Below are 20,121 nucleotides of genomic sequence, written 5' to 3' on the forward strand. Positions count from 1 at the left end.
CTCGGATCTGCTTGCTTGTGTTTTAAAATACCAGCCTACGTCTCGGTGTCTGTGCTTTCGCTGTGGACGCCAGGATTCGAAATCAAGGCTACGCTGCCGATGTGGCCTCACAGAGTCACACACCTGTCACCCACAGCAGAAGCTCCTTGGACTCAGCTTTGTGGCTTTGTTAGCCTCTGACAATCTCAGGTCAGATCTGTGATACTTCGTTCCCTTTCTAGATAGATAGGTTGGTCTACACCCTACACAGAGACAGACAGACAGACAGTCTGTCTGTCTGTCTCTCTCTCTCCTTTTTTTCTTTAAGACAGGGTCTCACTAGGCAGCTCTAGCTGTTCTGGAACTCACTATATAGACCAGGCTAGACTCACAGAGATTCCCCCTGCTTCTACCTCCCGAATGCTGGGATTAAAGGCATGTGTCACTATACTTGGCTTGGAATATATTTTAGTTAGGACAGTAAAAAAAAAAAAAAAAAAAGAAAAAGAAAAAAGGTGTAAATTAAGCAAATCAAGGGCACAGCACAGACCTGAGTGGGGTGAACTTGCCACAGGCTGGATCTGATCCAGGAACGCTGTCCTTCCCTTGCTTTGTACACTCTGACCGGGGAGAGGGGTGACGTTCCTGCACCATGGCGGCTCCCTATCACGTCACCTGCTCCCCCACCTCATTCACCTTCTCAATCTGCCTGGGCACACACTGCGATGGCCAGCCACCGGGGCTGCTGCATTTTAAGGACGGAGGACATTGAGTGCCCCTCCCTTCCTTCCAGGCTCTTGAACCATTGACTCCCATAGATTTCTTCTTTCTTTCCTTTTTGTTTTCTTTGTTTGTTTGCTTGTATTTTTGAGTCAGGGTTTCCCTGGCTGTCCTGCAACTCCCCTCTGTGGACCAGGCTGACCCTGATATCTAAATGGCCTCTGTGGGCTTGAGAGAATGACCCTGGCTTACTCCCTCGGAAAGGGTCCTGACCTGGCTGGGAAGACAGGTCTTGCACACACAGACAAGAGTACCCACACACACAGTGCCAAGTAACGGGAGAGACGGCTGCCCAAGCAGACGGAAACCCAGGGTGCAGGGAAGACGGGGCTGCCTTTCACCCTAACACGGCCTGCTCCTTGCTGTCTCTTCTTGTGGCTCACTCCAGGCCTGCACAGCAGGGAGGGTGTGCAGTCTCTCCACCTCGCCACCCTCACAGCTCTCTGCTCTTCCTTCAAGAGCCTTTATTTCATCTGTGATCGTCTTACTGGTTTGACCTTGTTCAGAGTGGGCTGCCCTTCTGTTGTCAGCAGCAGAAGGCACTGGCCAGGGCCTCAGCATGCGAGGCGAACACTGTACGCTGAACTATAGACTCTGACCACTGTTTCCTTTTACTCTGTCTTGAGATAGCATCTGGTGCTAGACTAACTCTGCAGCCCAGACAGGCCTTGAATTGGTGAGCCTCCTGCCTCAGCCTCCTGGGTAGCTGGGACTACACAAGGCCACAAGGCGCAGATAAAGCTGTGTATTTATCATGGTCATACTTTCACTTGGCATGACCGACTCTTAGAACCACGCTAGGCATGCAGTGGGCTTTGAATAACTGTGGGACTGGGACTGGGAGGCAGCTTCCTGGGTGAAAGGCTTTCTGCACGAGCCTGACAACCTGAGTTGGGACCCCAAGCAGTTGGGTGCCATGGCAGGCATCTGTAATCCTAATGCTGGTGGTGGAGACAGGTAAGCGCCGGGGCTTGCCGGCCAAACTGTCTAGACAATCAGCTCCAAGTCCAGTGAAAGCCTCTACATCAGAAACTGAAGTGACTTGTGACATGGGGGACAGACGCACACACACACAGACACACACACACGCACACACGGGAGAAGTGGTAGAATGAGCTTTAATAAAAGGTGAATTTCAACACAAGAAATGGAGAAAGGTATCCTGAGCGGCATAAGGTGTGAACTAACAGAGTAAGGGAACATGGCCAGAAACGGGAACAGATGTCAGCAGGGCGGCGACAGAGGCCACACCAAATGCTCTTATGTGGCGAGTCTCAAGCTCCAGCTGAGGACTTGGCTCTCTGCTCTCAGCACCAGGGAGCCCAGGGGGCCCGGGGAGCCCAGGGAGCCCAGGGAGCCCGGGGAGCCCAGGGAGCCCAGGGAGCAGAGAACACAGGGAGCAAAGGGAGCACCAGAGAGCACAGAGGGCAGAGGGAGAGGATGCCTGTGGTCGGGGACAGTGAGGTGAAATGGTTAGGGGCACAAGGAAGCAGCCACCATGAGAGCCTGGAAAGGCCTGGACGCTGTGTCTGTCCAGAGGGGGAGACTGATGAGAAGAGGGGGAGAACGATGAGGACAGGCAGACATGTCAGAGGAAACCTTGGTAGTGACAAATGGGTGGAGGGGTTCAGACATGGCCTTGGCTACCCTCTAGGATCTGGCTTGGCTCATCTATAACACCAGGGCTTTCCTAGCCTCCGTCCGTCCTATTGATTTCAAATAAAAACTGGGACAGAGGCGTCTGTGCTGCAGATTAAGGTCACGGCGAGCGAGGCTGCTATTACAAATTGCTTGAGAAAGTCTCTCTGACCCAGAGCAGGCCGAGTTTACCAGCGGGGAGAACAGCCAGAGCCACTGGCATGAGGCAGGACACAAGGAAGACCTGTGTTGACTGTGCCAAACATGACAGCACAGGAAGAGGCTCTGCTGTGTTTCCTGGGGCAGGAGTCACAGGAGGAAGAGTTAAAGACTGCCAGATGGCTTCGGATGTAGGTCAGTGATGGAGCTGGGGTGTGTGTGTGTGTGTGTGTGTGTGTGTGTGTGTGTGTGTGTGTGTGTGTTCCTATGTTCAATACCCCAGCACCAGAGACAAAAAGAAAGAAAGAAAGAAAGAAAGAAAGAAAGAAAGAAAGAAAGAAAGAAAGGAAGAAAAAAAAAAAAGAAAAGCAATGTGCATTACACAGCGATGGTATCTAGGGGATCAGCACGTGGCCATCAGTGACTGAGCTCCCGGACGGACTGGGAGGCACACGCAGGTCCTAGATAAAGTAGGATTTGGTGAAAGCTCCCTACGGCACACGATGAGTCCCACACGCATTCTTCTGCCCTCCTTGTGGCTCAGCAGGTACAAGCAGGGCAGGGTAACCGGAAACAAGCAGAGAGAGAAGCAGAGGGTAGAGCAGAGAATGAGAACGGACTTCCCAGGACTTCGCAAGAGGAATGACGGGTGACAGAGGGGATGCGGAGCGTCTGAGCCGAAGCTGGCAGGCCCGTCAGGTAACATACAGGGAGTCTGTGCATGAGGCGCCGGGCTATACTGAATTTGAGAACTTAATGGAAGTTGTTATGTCCACTTTGTAAGCCACAAAAGAAACAAGCAAACAAACAAAACAAAGCGAACAGTCTGCCAGGGACGGCAGCAGTGCTGAGCTTTAGGGGACTGGGAGCGGCACTGCTCACAGGAGGCCTCCTCCCCAGCTACTGAGTGCATGCATGGGGGAGAGAACCGACTCCCACACCATCCCCAACTCCCCTATGTGCACTGTGGAATGTGCACACATCCTCACTGAATAAAGTTAACGCTTCAAAGTGTTCTGATAATTGAAACTAGAGCAATAGAAAAATAAAAATCAAGCTTGCCCCACTGCTAAGTCAATCGTTTTGTTAAAAGCACCGCTTCCTCCACTGGTCGGCACGGAGGCCGCAGGCCGGCTCTTTCTGCTTCCAAACTCTGCTTTCCTCCGCTGGAGACTGAACTGAACTGTGGGCTAGATCAGATCACTGCTACAAACCAACAGAGAGCTCACCAACGAAAGAGACATTACAGAAGAGACCAAAGCTGGAACCTGAAATAGAAGCTGTAAGGTTTGGCGGGAAAACAATGCTGCTTTTGGAAGCCGGTGCTTAGGGAAGATCTCCGTAAGCCAGAGGTCAGAGGTCACTGGGAAAAGGCATGTAAGAAAGAAAGGAGGGAGGGAGGGAAGAAGGAAGAAGAACAAAAGAAAGAAGGAAAGAAAGGAAGGAAGGAGGGAAGGAAGGAAGGAAGGAATAATAGGGGTGTGGACAGCGAGAGCTCAGCTCAATAATGGAGCATTTCCCAGCATGCACAGGTCCTGGGCTCCATCACCAGCATGAGAAACAAATCCAAAAGGCAGCTGACATCCTTGAGAAGGACCAGTCCCTTCAGGCACACAGAGCTTCTACAAATCAGTAAGAAAGAGGTACATCAGCAGCAGAAAAGAAAGAAAGAAGAAGAAAACAACAACTGTTTCTTTTTGTTTTTTTGAGATAGGGTTTCATGTAGCACAGGCTAGCCAGAAGTTACTTTGTAGCGGAGGATGATCTTGAGCTTCTCCTGCTTCTATCTCCCAGGTGCTGAGGTCCATGTTACCCCACAGCCGGCTAAAATTTCTGCTGCTGTCATTTTCAAACCGTCTTTTAAACAAATGGGAACGTGCCAACCTCACTCGTAATGAGACATATTGTAATACTCTACACTGATACAGTGCTGCTGAGCTGTGGGCACGGTACACGCCTGCAAGTCTAGCACGGGAGGGGCTGAGAAAGAGAAAATTTAAGTTCAAAGTCAGGCTACACGAAAAAAATCTGCGAACTGAAAGGATGCTGAGAGGGCTGACTGTCCCGTCGGGGTGTAGAAACAGCTCTCTGTGTGCTCTGAATGGGAGAGCGCAGCCATTCAGCTTCTGGAAACCACTGTTCCAGGATCCAGGTCAGAGCAGGGTTCTTAGAGGAAGGGCTTCATAAGAGCCACAAGTCCATCGTCAAGAAACTTCTGAAGTGAATAACAGTGTCTGTGTGCGCTTGTGTGTGTGTGCTTGTGTGTGTGCGAGTGTATGTGTGCTTGTGTGCGTGAGTGTATGTGTGTATATGTGGTATATGCGCATGTGTGCGTGCGTGCATGCATGTGCCACTGGATCCTAGGAGGAAGCTCAGCGTGTCCTTGGTTGTAATCATCACAAATCTATTATTGCATGAAAAGGGATTTGCAGGAGTGCACTCGGGACGGCACCACTTTTTCTCTTAAAGAGAAGATGTTCATTGTGTTGGAAGTGTTTGCTTGAATGTGTGCAGGATATTTCTGGAAGGATATTCACAACGAGGGAGAGGAACTGGGGGTGTGAGTGGGCCGGGGGAGACAGTTCTCACTCCGTGTTCCTCACTCAGTACTTTTGGGTTTGTGGCCACATGGCCAGTGTGGTGGTCCGTGTTTGCAATCCCAGCAACCCAGGAAGAAGGCTGAGGAAGAAGGGTCGAGCACCCAAGATCTACCTGGGTGAAGACCCAGTACAGCGAAGAAAGACATTTCTTCCTGCCCATTAGCAATTATCTAAAAAAGAAAAAAAAAAAAAAAAACCCCACCCCACGGTCTAAGAATTCCACTTTCAGAGTTGGCTTTGCCCAAATTTCCATACAGCTGGGCAGGAGGCTGCTTCAGGCCCGAACTCCATGCAAAGGCACAGAGACAGCTCCGAGACGTGCAAAGGCACAGAGGCAGTTCCAAGATGCGGCCTGGGCAGCTCTAACCTGAACTGTATGAGTGTGGAGACTCTAGACACGCCTCTGTGTGGACACTGAGTGTCAGAATTCTCTACTATCCAGTGGGAAGAGCTGGTGGCTGGAGAGACTTCTCCAGGACACCATTTTGGTGGCAGCCCAGAAGCAGTTTCCCAGCGAGGACTACAGGACCTTGTCCTTGCCCAACAGACACGAGGCCTCACTGGGCTGGAGCACATCCTGCTGAAACCAAGGCCTCCGAAAGCGGAAAGGGAGTGCAGCTCAGGGTGTTTGCCTGTAACCCTCAACCTAGGAAGATCGCTAGGAGCTGCACACCAGACCGACCTACAAGTGACACCCTGTCTCAACACCCCGCCCGTTCATATCTCCCCCCCCAAAAAAAACCCAGAGAGATAAGAAAACGCTGAGGAACCAGGATATCTGCACAAAGCGCGAATTTCTTTGTGTCTGTAATGACTTCGTGGCCGTTTAATCAGGACAGCCGGGAACAGATTGCCAGACAAGCTGTCATTTGTAAGGCCTACTGTGTTCAGGCTGTTTCCCACCTGTCCAGATGGACGATCAGGCTGCCTACAGCTATGGACAAGGGGTCCTGGGGTGCCAGACACTGGGCCATTAGAGCTAGTGAGACACAGCAGAGCCACTTAGCTCCTGGAGGCCTGGGCTTCCTTCTTACCTGTTCACTTGGTGGCACCGAAAGGGACCAGTGCTGGGAAAGGCAGCAAGAATAGAGCAACATAGAAACCCTGAGCTGGAGACCTGGGACTGTAAGAGACCCCAAAGGAATCAAAAGCCCTGGGCTGCCCACTCCCAAGGAAGCCAAAACAAGCTTATAAATTCCCTCCTGGAATAAATGTTTGTATAAAATGTTTGTTCCCCACCCCCAACCTGTCTGAGGATATCACCTTCTGCCTTCATTTCTGGTCCTTAAGAATCTCCTACTGTATACAGACCTACAGATTCCAAGGCCAGAGGTCCCTATAGCTCAGAATTCTGCAACTGGCTATGGTGAATGGTTTGCAAATTCATTATCAGCCTCCCGGGGGAGATGCATGCAAAACAGTTCATGCTCCAGTGGATGCATGTAAGTGCACCAGGTCCTGGAGGGACACAGGTAAGGCACACGGTGCTCCTGGGCATGTATGTAAGGTGCACCAGGTCCTGGAGGGACACAGGTAAGGCACACGGTGCTCCTGGGCATGTATGTAAGTGCACCAGGTCCTGGAGGGACACAGGTAAGGTACTCCAGGCAAGTTCCTTGTGGCAGGGCCTCGCGCGTGTGCTCATCTCCAGACTTCCTTACACCTGATCCGCTGCTGGCTCCAGTCACGGCATCTCTTCCTTAGCAATTCTGAACCCCTTCCTTTGTCTTAGAATCCTGAGCGTCTGATGAGCTCATGGCAACTTCCTTCCTGAGATAAGGGGGCCACCATCTATCCCCTCCACACACAGAATTCACTCCTGGGTCACACCCACCGGACAGTGTAATGCTTCTGAGGAAGCTTCAGGAAGTCAGACCTCAGTATCGTCCCACAGCCTAGAATGGTGATGTGTGAGTGTTGGAAGGCACCGACATGGTCTAAAAGAAAGACAACGAGGAAACCAAACACTGGGAGGCAGATGAGGAAAGACAGGCAGTGGCACTGCACAGAGAGACAGGAAAGGAAGCCACCTCACAGGGCCGACTCTGTGATGACTTAAGTATAGGGTGGAACTTGAGATGGCTTTTACAGCACAGATGAACGGGAAGTAGCTGAATAAGGCCGCCGGCTTCCTCCTCCTCCTACCACATCACCGGCCCAGCTTTTCCCTGTCCTCAAAAGCATCCTCTCTCAGCTGGCCAGCTGCACCCTACTCCTCGACCCGTGGAATTCTCTGGAATTCTCCCGACACTTGCCACCAAGCACACTGCCAGACCTGCTCATTCAGCCTCTCCTTTCTCCTCTACCTTCTAGCGTGCCCATGGCATGAGAGCGAGAGAATTTGTCGTTTTGAACAATGCTGTTTTCCCAGTACCTGGGACACAGCAGGTGCTCAACAAAGTAGCTTGATTAATAACTGTACAGAAAAGAATACACGGGGGGAGGGGGGAGAGAGAGACTCCTACTGTGTCTCAGAAATGGCTGTTTAGAATTATCCAAGGCAAATTACCATGGCCAAAAATCATACAAAACCTTTTTGTCCACAGTCTGTTGGTGCTATGACTACGTAACCGGAGCTGGGGTGAATAAAGAATGTCCTAGAAAGTGAACGCTGGGGGCTGGAGAGATGGCTCAGAGGCTAAGAGCACTGACTGCTCCTCCAGAAGACTGGGTTCAAGTCCCGGTTCCTATGTGGTGGTCCACAGTCTGTAACTCTTAATTCCAGGCAATCTGATGACCTCTTTAGGCACGCATGTGGTACACAGGCATAAATGCAGAAAACATCCATACATAAGTCTCAAAAAACCCCAAACCAAACCAAACATAAAAACAAAACCAACCAACCAACCGACCAATCAACCATGGTGGTACACACCGTTAACCCTGGTATTTGAGAGGCAGGCACGGGACAACCAGAGCTACACAGTGAGGTGCATACTTTAGTGCCCATGTTTGTTTATGCAGTCCCTCTCTACCTGACACACACACACACACACACACACACACACACACACACACACACACACACACACACACACACACACACAGAGCTGACAGATTCAGCACCACAGAACCTGTTGTGTGTGCTGTACCCACTGGGCCCTTTGGCCCCTTGCTTGCTGCAAGGGCAGCGGGGAAGCCAGGCTGGGGGCAGTGTGGCAGACAGCAGTGGGAGGCAGGAGAAGTCTGCGGCTCAAGGAAGCAAGCCCAAATTTGCAGGCTCCAGCTCCCTGCTCCCCAGCATGCTGCCATGATGGGCCAGGAAGGTTAGCCGGTCTGACTACAGAGTGTGGAGCCAGGATTTAGGGGCCCTATGCAGGTAGAAGACAGACCTTGAGAGCCCCTGGATCTGACACAAAGACCAAAAGGCAGAGCTGCGGGGACACAAGTGTGACTTCGGCATTGTGAACAAATGCTTCAAACCTGAAACCAACTGAAACTCAGAGGGTACGGCTGCCACTCCAGTATGTGCCAGGAAGCAACTTAAATAGACATTCCAGGCTCCGAGCTGTCCCCAGAGGTGGGAGGGCCACATTCTTGTTTAGAGTGGGAGGGCTATGCCCAGGATCAAGCACGCCAGTTTACATACCAAGGAACAATGCACACTGCAGACCCGTGGCGAGCTGAGGGTCAGGGGTTGAAGTGCAGACCTCCTCGTGTGCACTTCTCAGGGGCTAGGGCAGCCAAAGCCTCAGTGGAGCTGCACCAATCGCCTCTCCTCTTGATGACATCATGCTGGCTCTAAGGAGCAGTGCTGGAAACGGGGAAGCTCAGGGCTTGGCCTGAAAGGGTGCTTTGCCTCTCAAGAAGGGGCTCAATTGAGGGTCCCTCAGCCACCATAGCAGACTAAAAGCACGGCACTCTCCACATGGACATTCCTATGCAAGAGTCGTTCTGAGCTGCATACAGAGCACATCCCTGCTTTCTACCATCTCGATTGTTTAATATTTATGGAAACTGATTACAAAACACAAATTTATCACTTAAGCCTTCAGCCAAGTGTTCCCTGGCTCACGTGTTTATGCTAAGTACACAGGCAGCCTTCTGTGGTTTTCTCTTCCATAACCTTCAATCCCATTCAAAAGTAGGCACGTGGGGACCTAGCTGACCTCTCAGACATCGAACCACGATGTTCTTACAGTCAGCCTCCACATCTGAGGGTCTGACATCTGGTCTGAGGTTCGACCAATTACACAGTGGAAAGTTAGGGGACATAAAATTGATGCCTACAGCCGGGCAGTGGTGGAGCACACCGCCAAGCACTCGGGAGACAGAGGCAGGCAGACCTCTGCTGAGTTTGAGGCCAGCCTGGTCTACAGAGTGAACTCCAGGATAGTCAGGGCTATGTAGTGAGAGCCTGTGTTGAAAAACAGAAAACAAACTAACAAAACAGTCAACACCCATAGTCTACACGTACTGACTGTTCTGCCTACACTGCCAAGTCAAAGGACTTTATTAGGTACCTAAGTACCTCAGCGCCATGAGTAATCAGGAATGCGTGAAGTGGTTGTAAGTGGCCCTATCTTGCGCAAGGGGCTCCAGTATCCTCGGGTCTTGCTTGGCATGGGAGGGCTGGTTTACAGACCACTATGGTGTGCAGGGCACTTAATTCTGGCATCAGTCACTTTTGCTGCTGTATACATACATGACTGTGTGCAGGAGACAGGCTGGGAGTTTCTCTGAGGAGACTGAGGTACGGTACGGAGCACACCACTGAGCCTGCCACCTTGGCAGGACAGAGCATTGGAGCCTTTCCTATGGCTGGAAGTGGGGAAAGCTTTGAGTTCTGACCCCCTCCCCAGCACCCTGAACACCCAGCCTCGCCGACACAGGGGAGCTTGCTAGAGCTCACTGTCTGCCCCAGCGCACAGCATCAAACCTGCTTAGGGGTGACAGAGATAAGGTCCTCGCTTGAGAAGGACCTCGCATTTCACTGAACCTGGGCACAGTGGCAATGTCATAGGCGGAGGCACAAGGACTATTATGAGTTCAAGGCCAGCATGGACTACCAAAAGATAAACCGAGCCAGCACTTACTTATGCAAACAGCGCCATTACTAAGCTGCTCGGTGGGCCATGGAAGGTAGGCTGCAGGGTCACGTCACAATTGGGGACGCATGCTGGAGGGTAAATGAGGGACCCTGGGCAGACCTGCTGCTGGGCAGAGGCCCTATAGGAATCTAGCCTACAACAGAGGCTCTCCCTGGACTGCCAATGCAGAGCACAGGGCAGGTTAACAAAGGCTGAAAGAAGAGAAGGGATTTGAAGGGTAGGAGGTGCGTGGTTCCACAGCGGCTAGGAACCCCAGCAGTGCCCAGCGCAGCCACACAACACAGCATGGAGCCTTCAGACCCAAGGGCATTGAGACAACCTGGTGGCATGGCGGAGCATGGGGTTCGCATGCTCAGGGTCCTGGGTAGATTCCCGGCAATGGACATACAGGGGCAAGGGTGAGACGGAGCTCCTGCTCTAAATCCTGTCGTGGAAAGGAGTCTACGATGCCCAGTTATCAGGTGAGGAGAGTAAGTCATAAATCAGTAGGCACACAACCAAATTGGGTCATGTGACAGCTACCACACGGGCTATCTGCGTGGGAGGTGCGTGTGGTTTCCCGTCTGTGAGCCACAGGGGTCAGGACAACCTGCTCTGACCTGACTGAAGAACTCAGAAAACACGTGGAGTTTGCTGTCAGAGACCCTCTTGGGAAGCTGTTTAGTAAGCAAGCTCCCTCACTCCTGGGTTAGCAAGACTCTAAGGGAGCGTAAGGAAAGGCCAGTGTCGCTAATGGGTGCTCCTGGACATAGACTTTCACCAGGGCAGCACGCACACGTCCTCTTGCCCAGGGATGTTCACCGAAGGCTGTTTCCAGCAGTGAGCAGCATAACCCCAACTCTATGCTCCCCAGTAACGCCTCAGCCATCGACCAACGCCCTGCTGGCCGTGGTGCATAAGAAGCATGCGGTAAATCCAAGAGGGCTGGCCAGTGTGCACCTCCTCTGTCTGTGACGGGGAGGAGCCAGGTATGAAAGCAGCCCCAGGCAAGTGATACCAGAGCCTGTGGTGTAGCTGCCCGTCCCAGGGAACGCAGGGATAGTGACCGGCACTTACACAGGCCCCTGCGTGGGCCTGCTTCATAGTAAGACAATAACCCGAGAACGCATGCGTGTTCACACCATGTGTAGTGAACGGTGGTACTGGCCGTAGAGCCAGATCTGCAGAGGCCCAAAATGTGTCTACTTTGCTCTGCGTTCTAGAAGCGCCAGCCAGACTCACCACACCACCACCGGGGCTGCAGTTCAGCTGCCCGGGGCCTTTTCCTCCTCCCCCAGGGCCTCTGGAAGGAGCTGACCACACTCTATCTTCTGAAGCACAGCACACATTGGTCACAGGACTGCCCCACCCCCAGCACGCCCTGACTTTGTGAGGCTCAAACATGAATTCTTTCCAATAATGGCTCAACCATCTTTGCCCCTTTTCAGATTTAAAGTACGGCAGTGTAGCCTAGCACAGTAGCACTGCACACCTACAGCCCTAGGGCTCCAAGTTCAAGGCCATCCTAGGGTACACTACGAGACCAACAACTGAACCAAACCAAACCAAACCAAAATACCAAGCCAACAAACCAACCAACAAACCCGTACAGTAATACAGCAAAGCTTCTGACGCTACCACAGAAGTCCGAGTGCAGTGTGGTGGTGCACACCCATGATCCCAGCATTCCACAGCCATGGCAGGCAGGCAAAGCTTAAATTTGAGGCCAGCCTACACCACACAATGGAACCCCATCTTGGGAAAAAAAAATGTGCATGCATGCGTACATTTGTGTGTGTGTGTGTGTGTGTGTGTGTGTGTGTGTGTGTGTGTGTGTGTGTGTGTGTGTATGTAAAAAGGTGGTAACAGCATCTTTTAAGGCAGAGAACACTGTGCACAGGTCTAAGTGGCCCTCTTCACTCAGGCTGGCACTGAGTGTGGCTTACTCTCCAGGGGAAATGCAAGGGGAAAATACCTAAGGCTGCATGCAAGGCCGTACCGGTGTCCATGCGCTTGCCCGGCGTTATGGACATCGGAGGGTAAGGACACCAGGAAACAGCCAAGCTGCCTTCTAGCACATCGGAACACTTCTGAAATGCTGTCTTCCTGTGATTCCCCACTCTCGGCCCCGTTCCAAGGCCTCTCTCTGGTCCCAAGTGCGTTTTCTACCCTGCCTCTTTACCAGCCCGGCTACATGTGCACACTTCCCCGCCCCAACAGCTATCCGTTCAAGTTGTCTAGTTACTGGGTTACCCTCAACCTGGTTTGAACCAGAGGCGTTATTAGTTCCTTAATTCCAGTGTAACTCCACTTCTCCATGGTCTTCCTGGAGGCTCTCTCCAGCAGTGTGGCTCCTGCTTACCCCTCTTACTGCTCTTGACTACGTCCCCACCCCACCCGTGTGCTAACCTAACGATGTTCCGAGGGACATCCACACACACACTGCTCTGCAGTCTCCTGGGGGACACAGTGCCTGGCACCACCCCAGGAACAGCCCACCGAGGCTTTGACTAAGCAATGAAAAATCCTTTGCCCAGGGATTCCTGTGTCTACCTAAACAGCCCTGGGCCTGGTCTTATCTGGAGACAGGGGCAGGAGGAACTGCCCCGCCCTGTCTCTGCAGCTACCTCAGCAAGCTGGGTTGGGGATAAGGGTTACGGCGTGTTGGCATGCGCACGGCCGCTCTGCTGTCCCCTTGTTAGGGAGCTAAATGCTTCTCCAGGTTGTTCCTGGGAGGCACTCAGTCCACTTCAAAGACAGGCAGCAGATTGTGAGGCAGGCCCTTTAACATTCCCAGGGTACTTGACAATCCTTCAGACATGGCTCTTCTACCCCCTAAGACGCTCCAAAGCTCCCTGGGAAATAGGCTGGTTATACCTCCAAAGAGTCAGTAAAAAGGTTGAGAGCTCTAGGTCTCTCAGTGAAAAACGCTATCTTCACACCAGTCCTTGCTTCTTGAGTCTGCAAAGCCTCTGCCTCACCAAGCTGGGAATGTGGGATGGGCGGCACACATCTGCTGGGAGAGGCTTCTGGGTCTCAAGAACATGGCAAGAATAGCCGGGAGGAACCCAGAATAGAACCCTTCCCCGGAACCCTCTGGGCACCTTCTTGCCCAGCACCCGCACCCCGGCCCACCTGCCGCCCTGCTGAGCCTGTTTTCCCTCTGCGTCCTTAGGGACTCACAAGAAGTGCCATGCTGTTGTGAAGTAACTTTAGGCAGATGGGCTCCAAATGTTTCCAAACACATGTCATTTCTAGGAGCCGTCCCTCCCTCAGCCCTGCTCTGCTGGGCCTCCACCCTCAGGCTTAACTATTCGGGGACCTGTCCTCTGGGTCATGGGCTCTCCTCAGAAATGTTCTCGGCGCAGTGCTCAGGACGGGGCAGCCCTGGTCCAGATCCAGCACGCGGGGAGTCAGGGTGGGCTACAGCCAGCTCTGCTGTGCGCAAGCTCTCTGAGGCCAGGACGGACTTACCTCATCCCACTCGGAGGCAAAGGAAGGCGACTTCTCCAACCTCTTCTTCCCAATGCTGCAGTTGGACAGGGACTCGCTGCGGCTCCCCATCGTGGTGTCCTCCGTGGGGGAGCAGGTCAGGAGGTCAGAGTCAGACTTAGACAAACTGCGGCTGAGTTTGAGCTCCGCTTTGGGCTTGCTAGTGGGAGGGGCTCTGCTTCTGGACCCGTCTTCTTCCTCGGCACCAGCACGGTGCAGAGGTACTGTGTGAGTCAACGCGTCGAGGTATGTTCTGCTGGCCAGGGCCGTCAGGCCTGCCGACAAGCCCGCTCTCTTGCTTTGGTCCAGGACGCCAGGCTGCGGGGCCCCAGTGCTTTGCTCGCCCGGCTCCTCTAGCTGCATGCTGGCCTCCTGGCAGGCGTCCTGCTGGGAGGACTCGGGGTGGTTCTGGCTGGGGACAGTAAGCAGCTGGAAAGGGTCCTGCCCCACCTCACACACTGGGGAGGAGCCGTGGAGGAGACCTGAGAACTGCTCCGGGACCTGCCCGTCCTGCCCCTCCACAGAGTCCTGGCTCCGGCTGCCGCCGCTCTGCCTGTGGTCTTGGAGTGGACAAAGAGAAATAAAAAATTAAACGTGGCAAAAATCAACAGAGTTCCTATGCAGCGCTCGGTGGCAGAGCAGAGTTCACAACGGAGAGGCAGAGAGGGGGGGGGGGGCTGGACGGGCTGAGGTGGGGGAGAGGAGAGAAGAGAGCAGGGAGAAAAGCAGTCTCATCTCGTTCACGTTTATGAAGTTCCAAACACTGGCCTGGTTAATGCTGTCTGGCCGCCATCCCCCTTGTTAGGTCTCTGTTAACGTTACCAGCCAGACCTTGCTATATAAGGCAGGGAGAAGCACGGGCTACAGGCAGAAAGGACACGGGTAGGACGGAGTCAGGACAGAATGAGGGACGGCAGGAGTGTACCAGTGGGAGCGACTCCCGGGACTCTGGATACATTTCCATAAAGGCTCAGTGTTATTTAGAGCCACCCGCTTGCCTGCCTGCCTGCCCGCCCGCCCGCCCTCCCTTCCTCTGGCAAGCAGCGACTAGGGGAAAAGGGAGGTCATGACCGCAACCTGCGACTTCTGGAGTTCCTTAACTGAAAGTGCAAAACAAAACCGCGGGCAAGTAACGGCTTCCTTTCTCCTCCAGGCCACTCAGATCCACATCCACGCCTAGCCCATCCGTCCGTCCATCCGTCCGTCCTTCCCCAGGAACACTTTTCCTTTTGTTTTTTGTTTTGGGGAATGTGTGCGCCTCACTGCTGCCGAGGCTCCCAGCTCCTCTTATTTGTCTAAGTTTAACCTTAGCTGATCCACTGGAGAAGGAAACAGTCCAGTCTGTCAAGCCAGGAGACAGCTGCCGCTCTCTAGAAACCCCTCTCACACCCTAGAAACCTGACACTGGTAGTTCCTGAGGCTAGCTACTACTGCGCTTTCAAAACCTGCTCTGAAGGAGCAGAAATAATCAGCCAAGTCCACATCTCCCACCAGTGCCCTGGGATGCCCTGTGGGAACTCAGCCTTGCACAGATTTGCCAGTGCCAGCCCCAGGCAACACCACACCGGGAAGCAGGTCCCATCCCAAAGCTGCGTCTTGGCTCTCTAGGGGGTATCTACTTTACAGGCATGGAATCATCAAACAACTTCCTGGTCCGTCCAAACTGCCCAAGAACCATTCACGGGGCTGGAGCTCCGCAGAACTGAGTGTGGGGTTCCGGGGCTTCCACAGGAGCCGTCTGTGGCTCTGGCCTGGTGTGCTCTGCCCAGGGTGGTTGGGCAAACGTTCACAGGGCGAGGTACTGGCTTTGTTCCTCTCTAGCTGTGTGGCCTTAGCTGTGGTGACAGTCATCTTGCTGAACATCTCCGTTTACAACAGCAGGCTGACTGCACAGTGCTTAAAAATCCCTTCACGGCCATGACAGTGAGGAGAACCCCAGTCGCAGACAGTGCTGCTGCCTCTGAGAGAGCCGCCTCTGCCCACCAACAACCAGCTCACCCCGGGTGCCCGGCACCACTCAGCTCTGGGCAGGTCTGCGGGGCAGAGGTGTGGCAGCCAATTCAATCACTGTGGCTCTGAGCCAACGGGGGAAGCCAGGAAGAGAACTCTGAACACTCTGGACCTCCCAACTCACTCATCCCAGCAGATCCTGAGCAGTGGACAAGGCGTAAACAACTCGATTGAGTTCTCCAGGGAGGGAGGGGGAAAGGAGGGAGGGGGAGGGGGGGGCACACATGAGAGAGTTCCAGTCAACCTAACTGGGGCCTGAGTAAGTCATAACTTTACAGCTGGGAATAGTTACTACAACAATGGGTAGCCAGAACAAAGTTGCCCGTGAATCTGAATGTTGAGGCCTCAGAGAAGGTAACACATGACAACTTAACGGAGGCTCAGGATGGCAGTGCTGTCCTGAGAGACTCACGGCAGCAGAAGCTGCCACTGCCCACAGCTCCTGCCCAAGCTGCACTATCCCTGCAGACATTCAGGAAGGGGCCTGCATTACAGGAGGAGCATGGGCCCCTGCTCCCCTGCATCCTCTCAGGTTCATGGTTAACCATTTGTGGGCAGTTAAGCCACAGAAGGAAAACTCCGCAGCCCAGAACTGGGGCCTGCTTGGCTCATCCTGACTGGTAGGTCTCAAAACCCAAGTCAGAGAATGTTCTAGCTGCTTGCTGGGAGCTGACAATGGAGGCCTTCAAACAGCCACTCATTCATGCCAGCCATCAATGAAGAAAGGGAGGCAGATGCCAAGAGCTCGACACCAGAGGGATGCCAGGGGGAAGCAGTGGGAGGAGGGAGAGCAGGGGTAGGGGCCTGTGCAGGATGGAGATCGGCGGGTAGAGGAAGCTCTGTGAGTCACGGAAGGTACAACTCGAGAATGATCACAGTTATGTGATTTTCCCCAGGAAAGACATCCACGCCTGAAGGGGCCATTGAACCACAAGAACTTTTACCGTGTCGGTTCGTCCCTCTCTTTGTGAATTGAGACAGGGTCTTGTAGGTAGCCCAGGCTGCCTCCAAACTTGCCATCCTTCTACTCAGAGCTGGGACCACAGCCTGCCTGCCTGCTGCTGTGCTCATGGGGATCTCACTGAGCTAGCACGCTGCCTGTCCCTAACCTCAACATGGTGGCTTAAGAGACTTGTCTATTGCTAGAATAAAACACCATGGCCAAGGCAAGTAATAGGGGCGGCTGGGGGCTCACATTCTGAACCATGAGCACGAAGCAGAGAGCGGGAACTGGGGATGCTGTGAATCTTCAAACTTTCAAAGCTCATCCCTAATGCCACACCTAATCTTCCCAGACAGTGCTACCAACTGGGACCAAGGACTTAATGGTCCAAAGCTGTGAAGGCCATCTCATTCAAACCACTGCACGGATAAGACCTGTAATTCAGGTCAGGATTCTGAGGCCGTCCATCAGACTGCACAGAAAGAGTCTCTCTCAAAAGAGCAAGAAGGGGACATAGTTAAGACACCCCTGCACAAGTCAATAGATGGGAATAACTGCTCGATGTCCAGCTCTCTGCCCCAGGTCTTGCTGGGTACCATGGTCTTGCCACCGTCCTGCCTCCAAGTCCGGAATGCAGGGGTTGCGCTCCTGGCTCATGATGGTTTCCATCTGTTTGGGAGGTTAATATCTTCCCTTAGAGACAAGGTATAACAAAGTAACACGAAATCCCAGACCCTGAACACATTATCTGATATCTTTGCCTATTATTGTTACAACTTTACAGAACTGCTAAGGAGACGAACTGTGGATGGGGGATGCTTAGGTCCGTGCCTGGGACACACCAAGCTCAGACGAGATGCTAAGGCTGTCTGTCCACTGCCACAGCTCCACTGTGACACTGCCCAGCCTGTCCCTCGAGAAGATCAACAGAGAAACAACTCGAAACATGAAAAGCCCCTCTGAGTATCTACTGTCTTCATCATCATCCCATCTCTCCACAATGGAGGAAGAAGCAGAGACGTAAAGAGAAGTCTAAAGCCTGAAACTCGGAGGCAACACCGAGCCGCCAGCCATGTGTCCTCGCCGACCGTGTGCGCGTATCGCTGCCTTCAGGGGCAGGCCCGGGTAATATGGAGATGGCGGAGCCATGCGTAGCTCGATGCAGGAAAGGGAAGGCGAGTTCAGAAATGAAATGCAAAGACTGACAGGTGCTCTGAGGAAGTCAAGTGTGACTGGGATAAGCTGGGAGCTCCTGGGGGTGGTGGACTCTAGCCTGGGCTTTGAAGGGGAAGGGAAGTCTTGGCAGGTGAGAGAGAGGCAGGCATGTGCCCAGGAAGCAGACTTCCAAATCCTGCCCAGAGCCTCCTTCTCCTCCCACAGCTAGCCCTTGCCCCACCTCCCAGGACAGCAGGCTAATTCCCGGCATGGCCTTTGTTCATTCTGGTGATGGTGTCCATTCCCTCGAGGGCTGTGGAGGCAAGAGGTCTTCTGTGCTGTTTGCAGGGGTCTCGAGGACTTTGGAATACTAACATTTTAGTGTTTGCACATTTCCAGAAATCGGTGCTCATTTCGACCAGGGCGGAAAAATGCAGTTCATGTGAGGAGCTAACCTGACCAGGCTGCCACACTGTCCTGCTTCCTGTCCTTAGGGTGAGGGCCCAGTCACAGTGAGAGCTCCTCAGACCACATGTGCCTAGCAGACCCAGCACAAGACTCCACTGTTCTCGGAGGGCACGTTTTCTCCAGGAGAAAGGTCCTGACTAGGTGATGCCTACAGACCATAATATGAAAGTGTCCATTCGGGTCCACAGTGACCCAAGAACAGAACGCAAACTGGAATGCGGGTCAAGAGGACTGGTGTGGTCTATCTCAGGGCTTTTCCCTCTTGGGGTCTTTTTTAGAGCACAGACAGCTGGGGCGCATGGGGTGCATGAGGATTGTTCTGAGACACCCAGGTGTAAACCTGCGATCACACCACATCTCCGTGCCCCCTCCCAGTTCTGTGACTTGAATCAGGGTTTCTGATCCAATGGTTCTAGTCACATAGGTGAAGATGTGGTCTGGATTCCGTGGACTAGGGCTTAGGTCCAAGCTCTAACACCAAACCAGCTCTTCCCCCACCCCTATTACATGGATCAAAATAGCCCTACCCTGAAGCTGAGTCTTGAGTTACACACAATGAGGTGACCAGGGGAAAGCACCCAGCATGGTGCTGTGCTGGGCGGGCACTCAGCACAGGGAGCTGCTGCGGTCTCTGTGTCATTCTCTATGCACAGCCATTCCCGAACTCCTCTGCAGACAACAGCCCACACAGAGGCTGGCTGACTTTCCTGACTTAGTAGAGGGGATGCTTTCTTCCAAGTGGTCTTGAAATCAGGCTGAGTAAAACCAAAGCTGGGAGTCCAGCAGCCTTGAGACTTGGTTCTGGGTGCCATGGGCTGGCTAACCAGCTCTCCCTTTTGTGTGCCCATGGGGACAGCCCAGGTCTGGGATTCCAGACTGCCCCACACCAGATCCTGGTGACCTCACCGGTACACACTCTGTCGTTTCCACAGTAGTAGTCCTCTGCCCCTCAGATCCCATTAATAGCCTGGCCTGGATCAGCTTCCTCCTGCCGTGACACCTTCCCAAGCCACCTTCAGGGCACCTGACTCTCTGCCCCCGGCTCTCAAACAGTTCCTACATTGAGTATTCACAGCCATTTTGCCTTCTCTTCCACAGCTGCTGCAGTGCTGAGCCTGTTAGAGTCTGAAGAAACAACTGAGACATAATGCATCCCTCCACAGAGCCATCTCGCCCTTCAGCTCCCCCAGGTTCCCTGGCCAAGCTCGGCATCAGCTGGCTCCCATGGCTTCCCTTCTGCTGTGTCCATGGTGCCTCAGGATTCCCACAACCGTAAAGAACTGTTGTCCCTTGTTTACACGGACGCCAAAGATTCAAGAAGGACTCTGCAGATCCCAGCCAAAAGAGACTGAGCAAGGGTTCAAACGCAAGCCTCTGCTCCTGGCCTGGCCCTCTTACGCCTTTCTTCCTCTGATGTCACCACCAGAGTGACTGTCTCTTCTGTTCTTTCAAACTATCTTTACCCACAGCACCGTCTGGGGACATGACAGTCTCCTGAGAAGACAGCAGCGCAGCCGTCCTGAGGGAACCCAGGGACTGTCGTTCCTTGCTGTCTGTCTCAGGGAGGCACAGCCCCGTTAGGATTTACCAATGGCCTCCCAACCACCTGACACATTTCCTAGAGGCCGTTCTCTAGCTTGGTGTCACTGGCCACTGTGCTAGTGGGCCTCGCACACTCATCCTCCTGTGCGTCTCTGTCCTGGAGTCCCTAGCCACCTGGGATAAAGGGCGTGGTTATGGTTCAGGGCGGCTTCGCTCTGCAGCCCAGGCTGATGTGGAGCTTGTGACTCTTGTCCTGACTCCCCGCACCTAGCTTTTAAGGCTGTCACCTCGGCATAACGGCACCATTGAAGAACACTCAGCTTTT

At 53.3% G+C, this 20,121-nt stretch overlaps 1 protein-coding gene across 4 annotated transcripts in view; it reads right to left on the reverse strand.

Moving 5' to 3' along the window:
- Positions 1-20,121, reverse strand: part of Anks1a (ankyrin repeat and sterile alpha motif domain containing 1A) — a 148,657-nt gene that overhangs the window by 34,921 nt on the left and 93,615 nt on the right. For all 4 annotated transcript variants that reach the window (XM_032888304.1, XM_032888306.1, XM_032888307.1 and 1 more), the window contains one exon: positions 13,661-14,238. In XM_032888304.1, coding sequence (XP_032744195.1) covers positions 13,661-14,238 — 578 coding nt within the window. The remainder of the gene's footprint in view (positions 1-13,660; positions 14,239-20,121) is intronic.

Source organism: Rattus rattus, chromosome 18, assembly GCF_011064425.1.
Source record: "Rattus rattus isolate New Zealand chromosome 18, Rrattus_CSIRO_v1, whole genome shotgun sequence".
NCBI classification, from domain to species: Eukaryota; Metazoa; Chordata; class Mammalia; order Rodentia; family Muridae; genus Rattus; species Rattus rattus.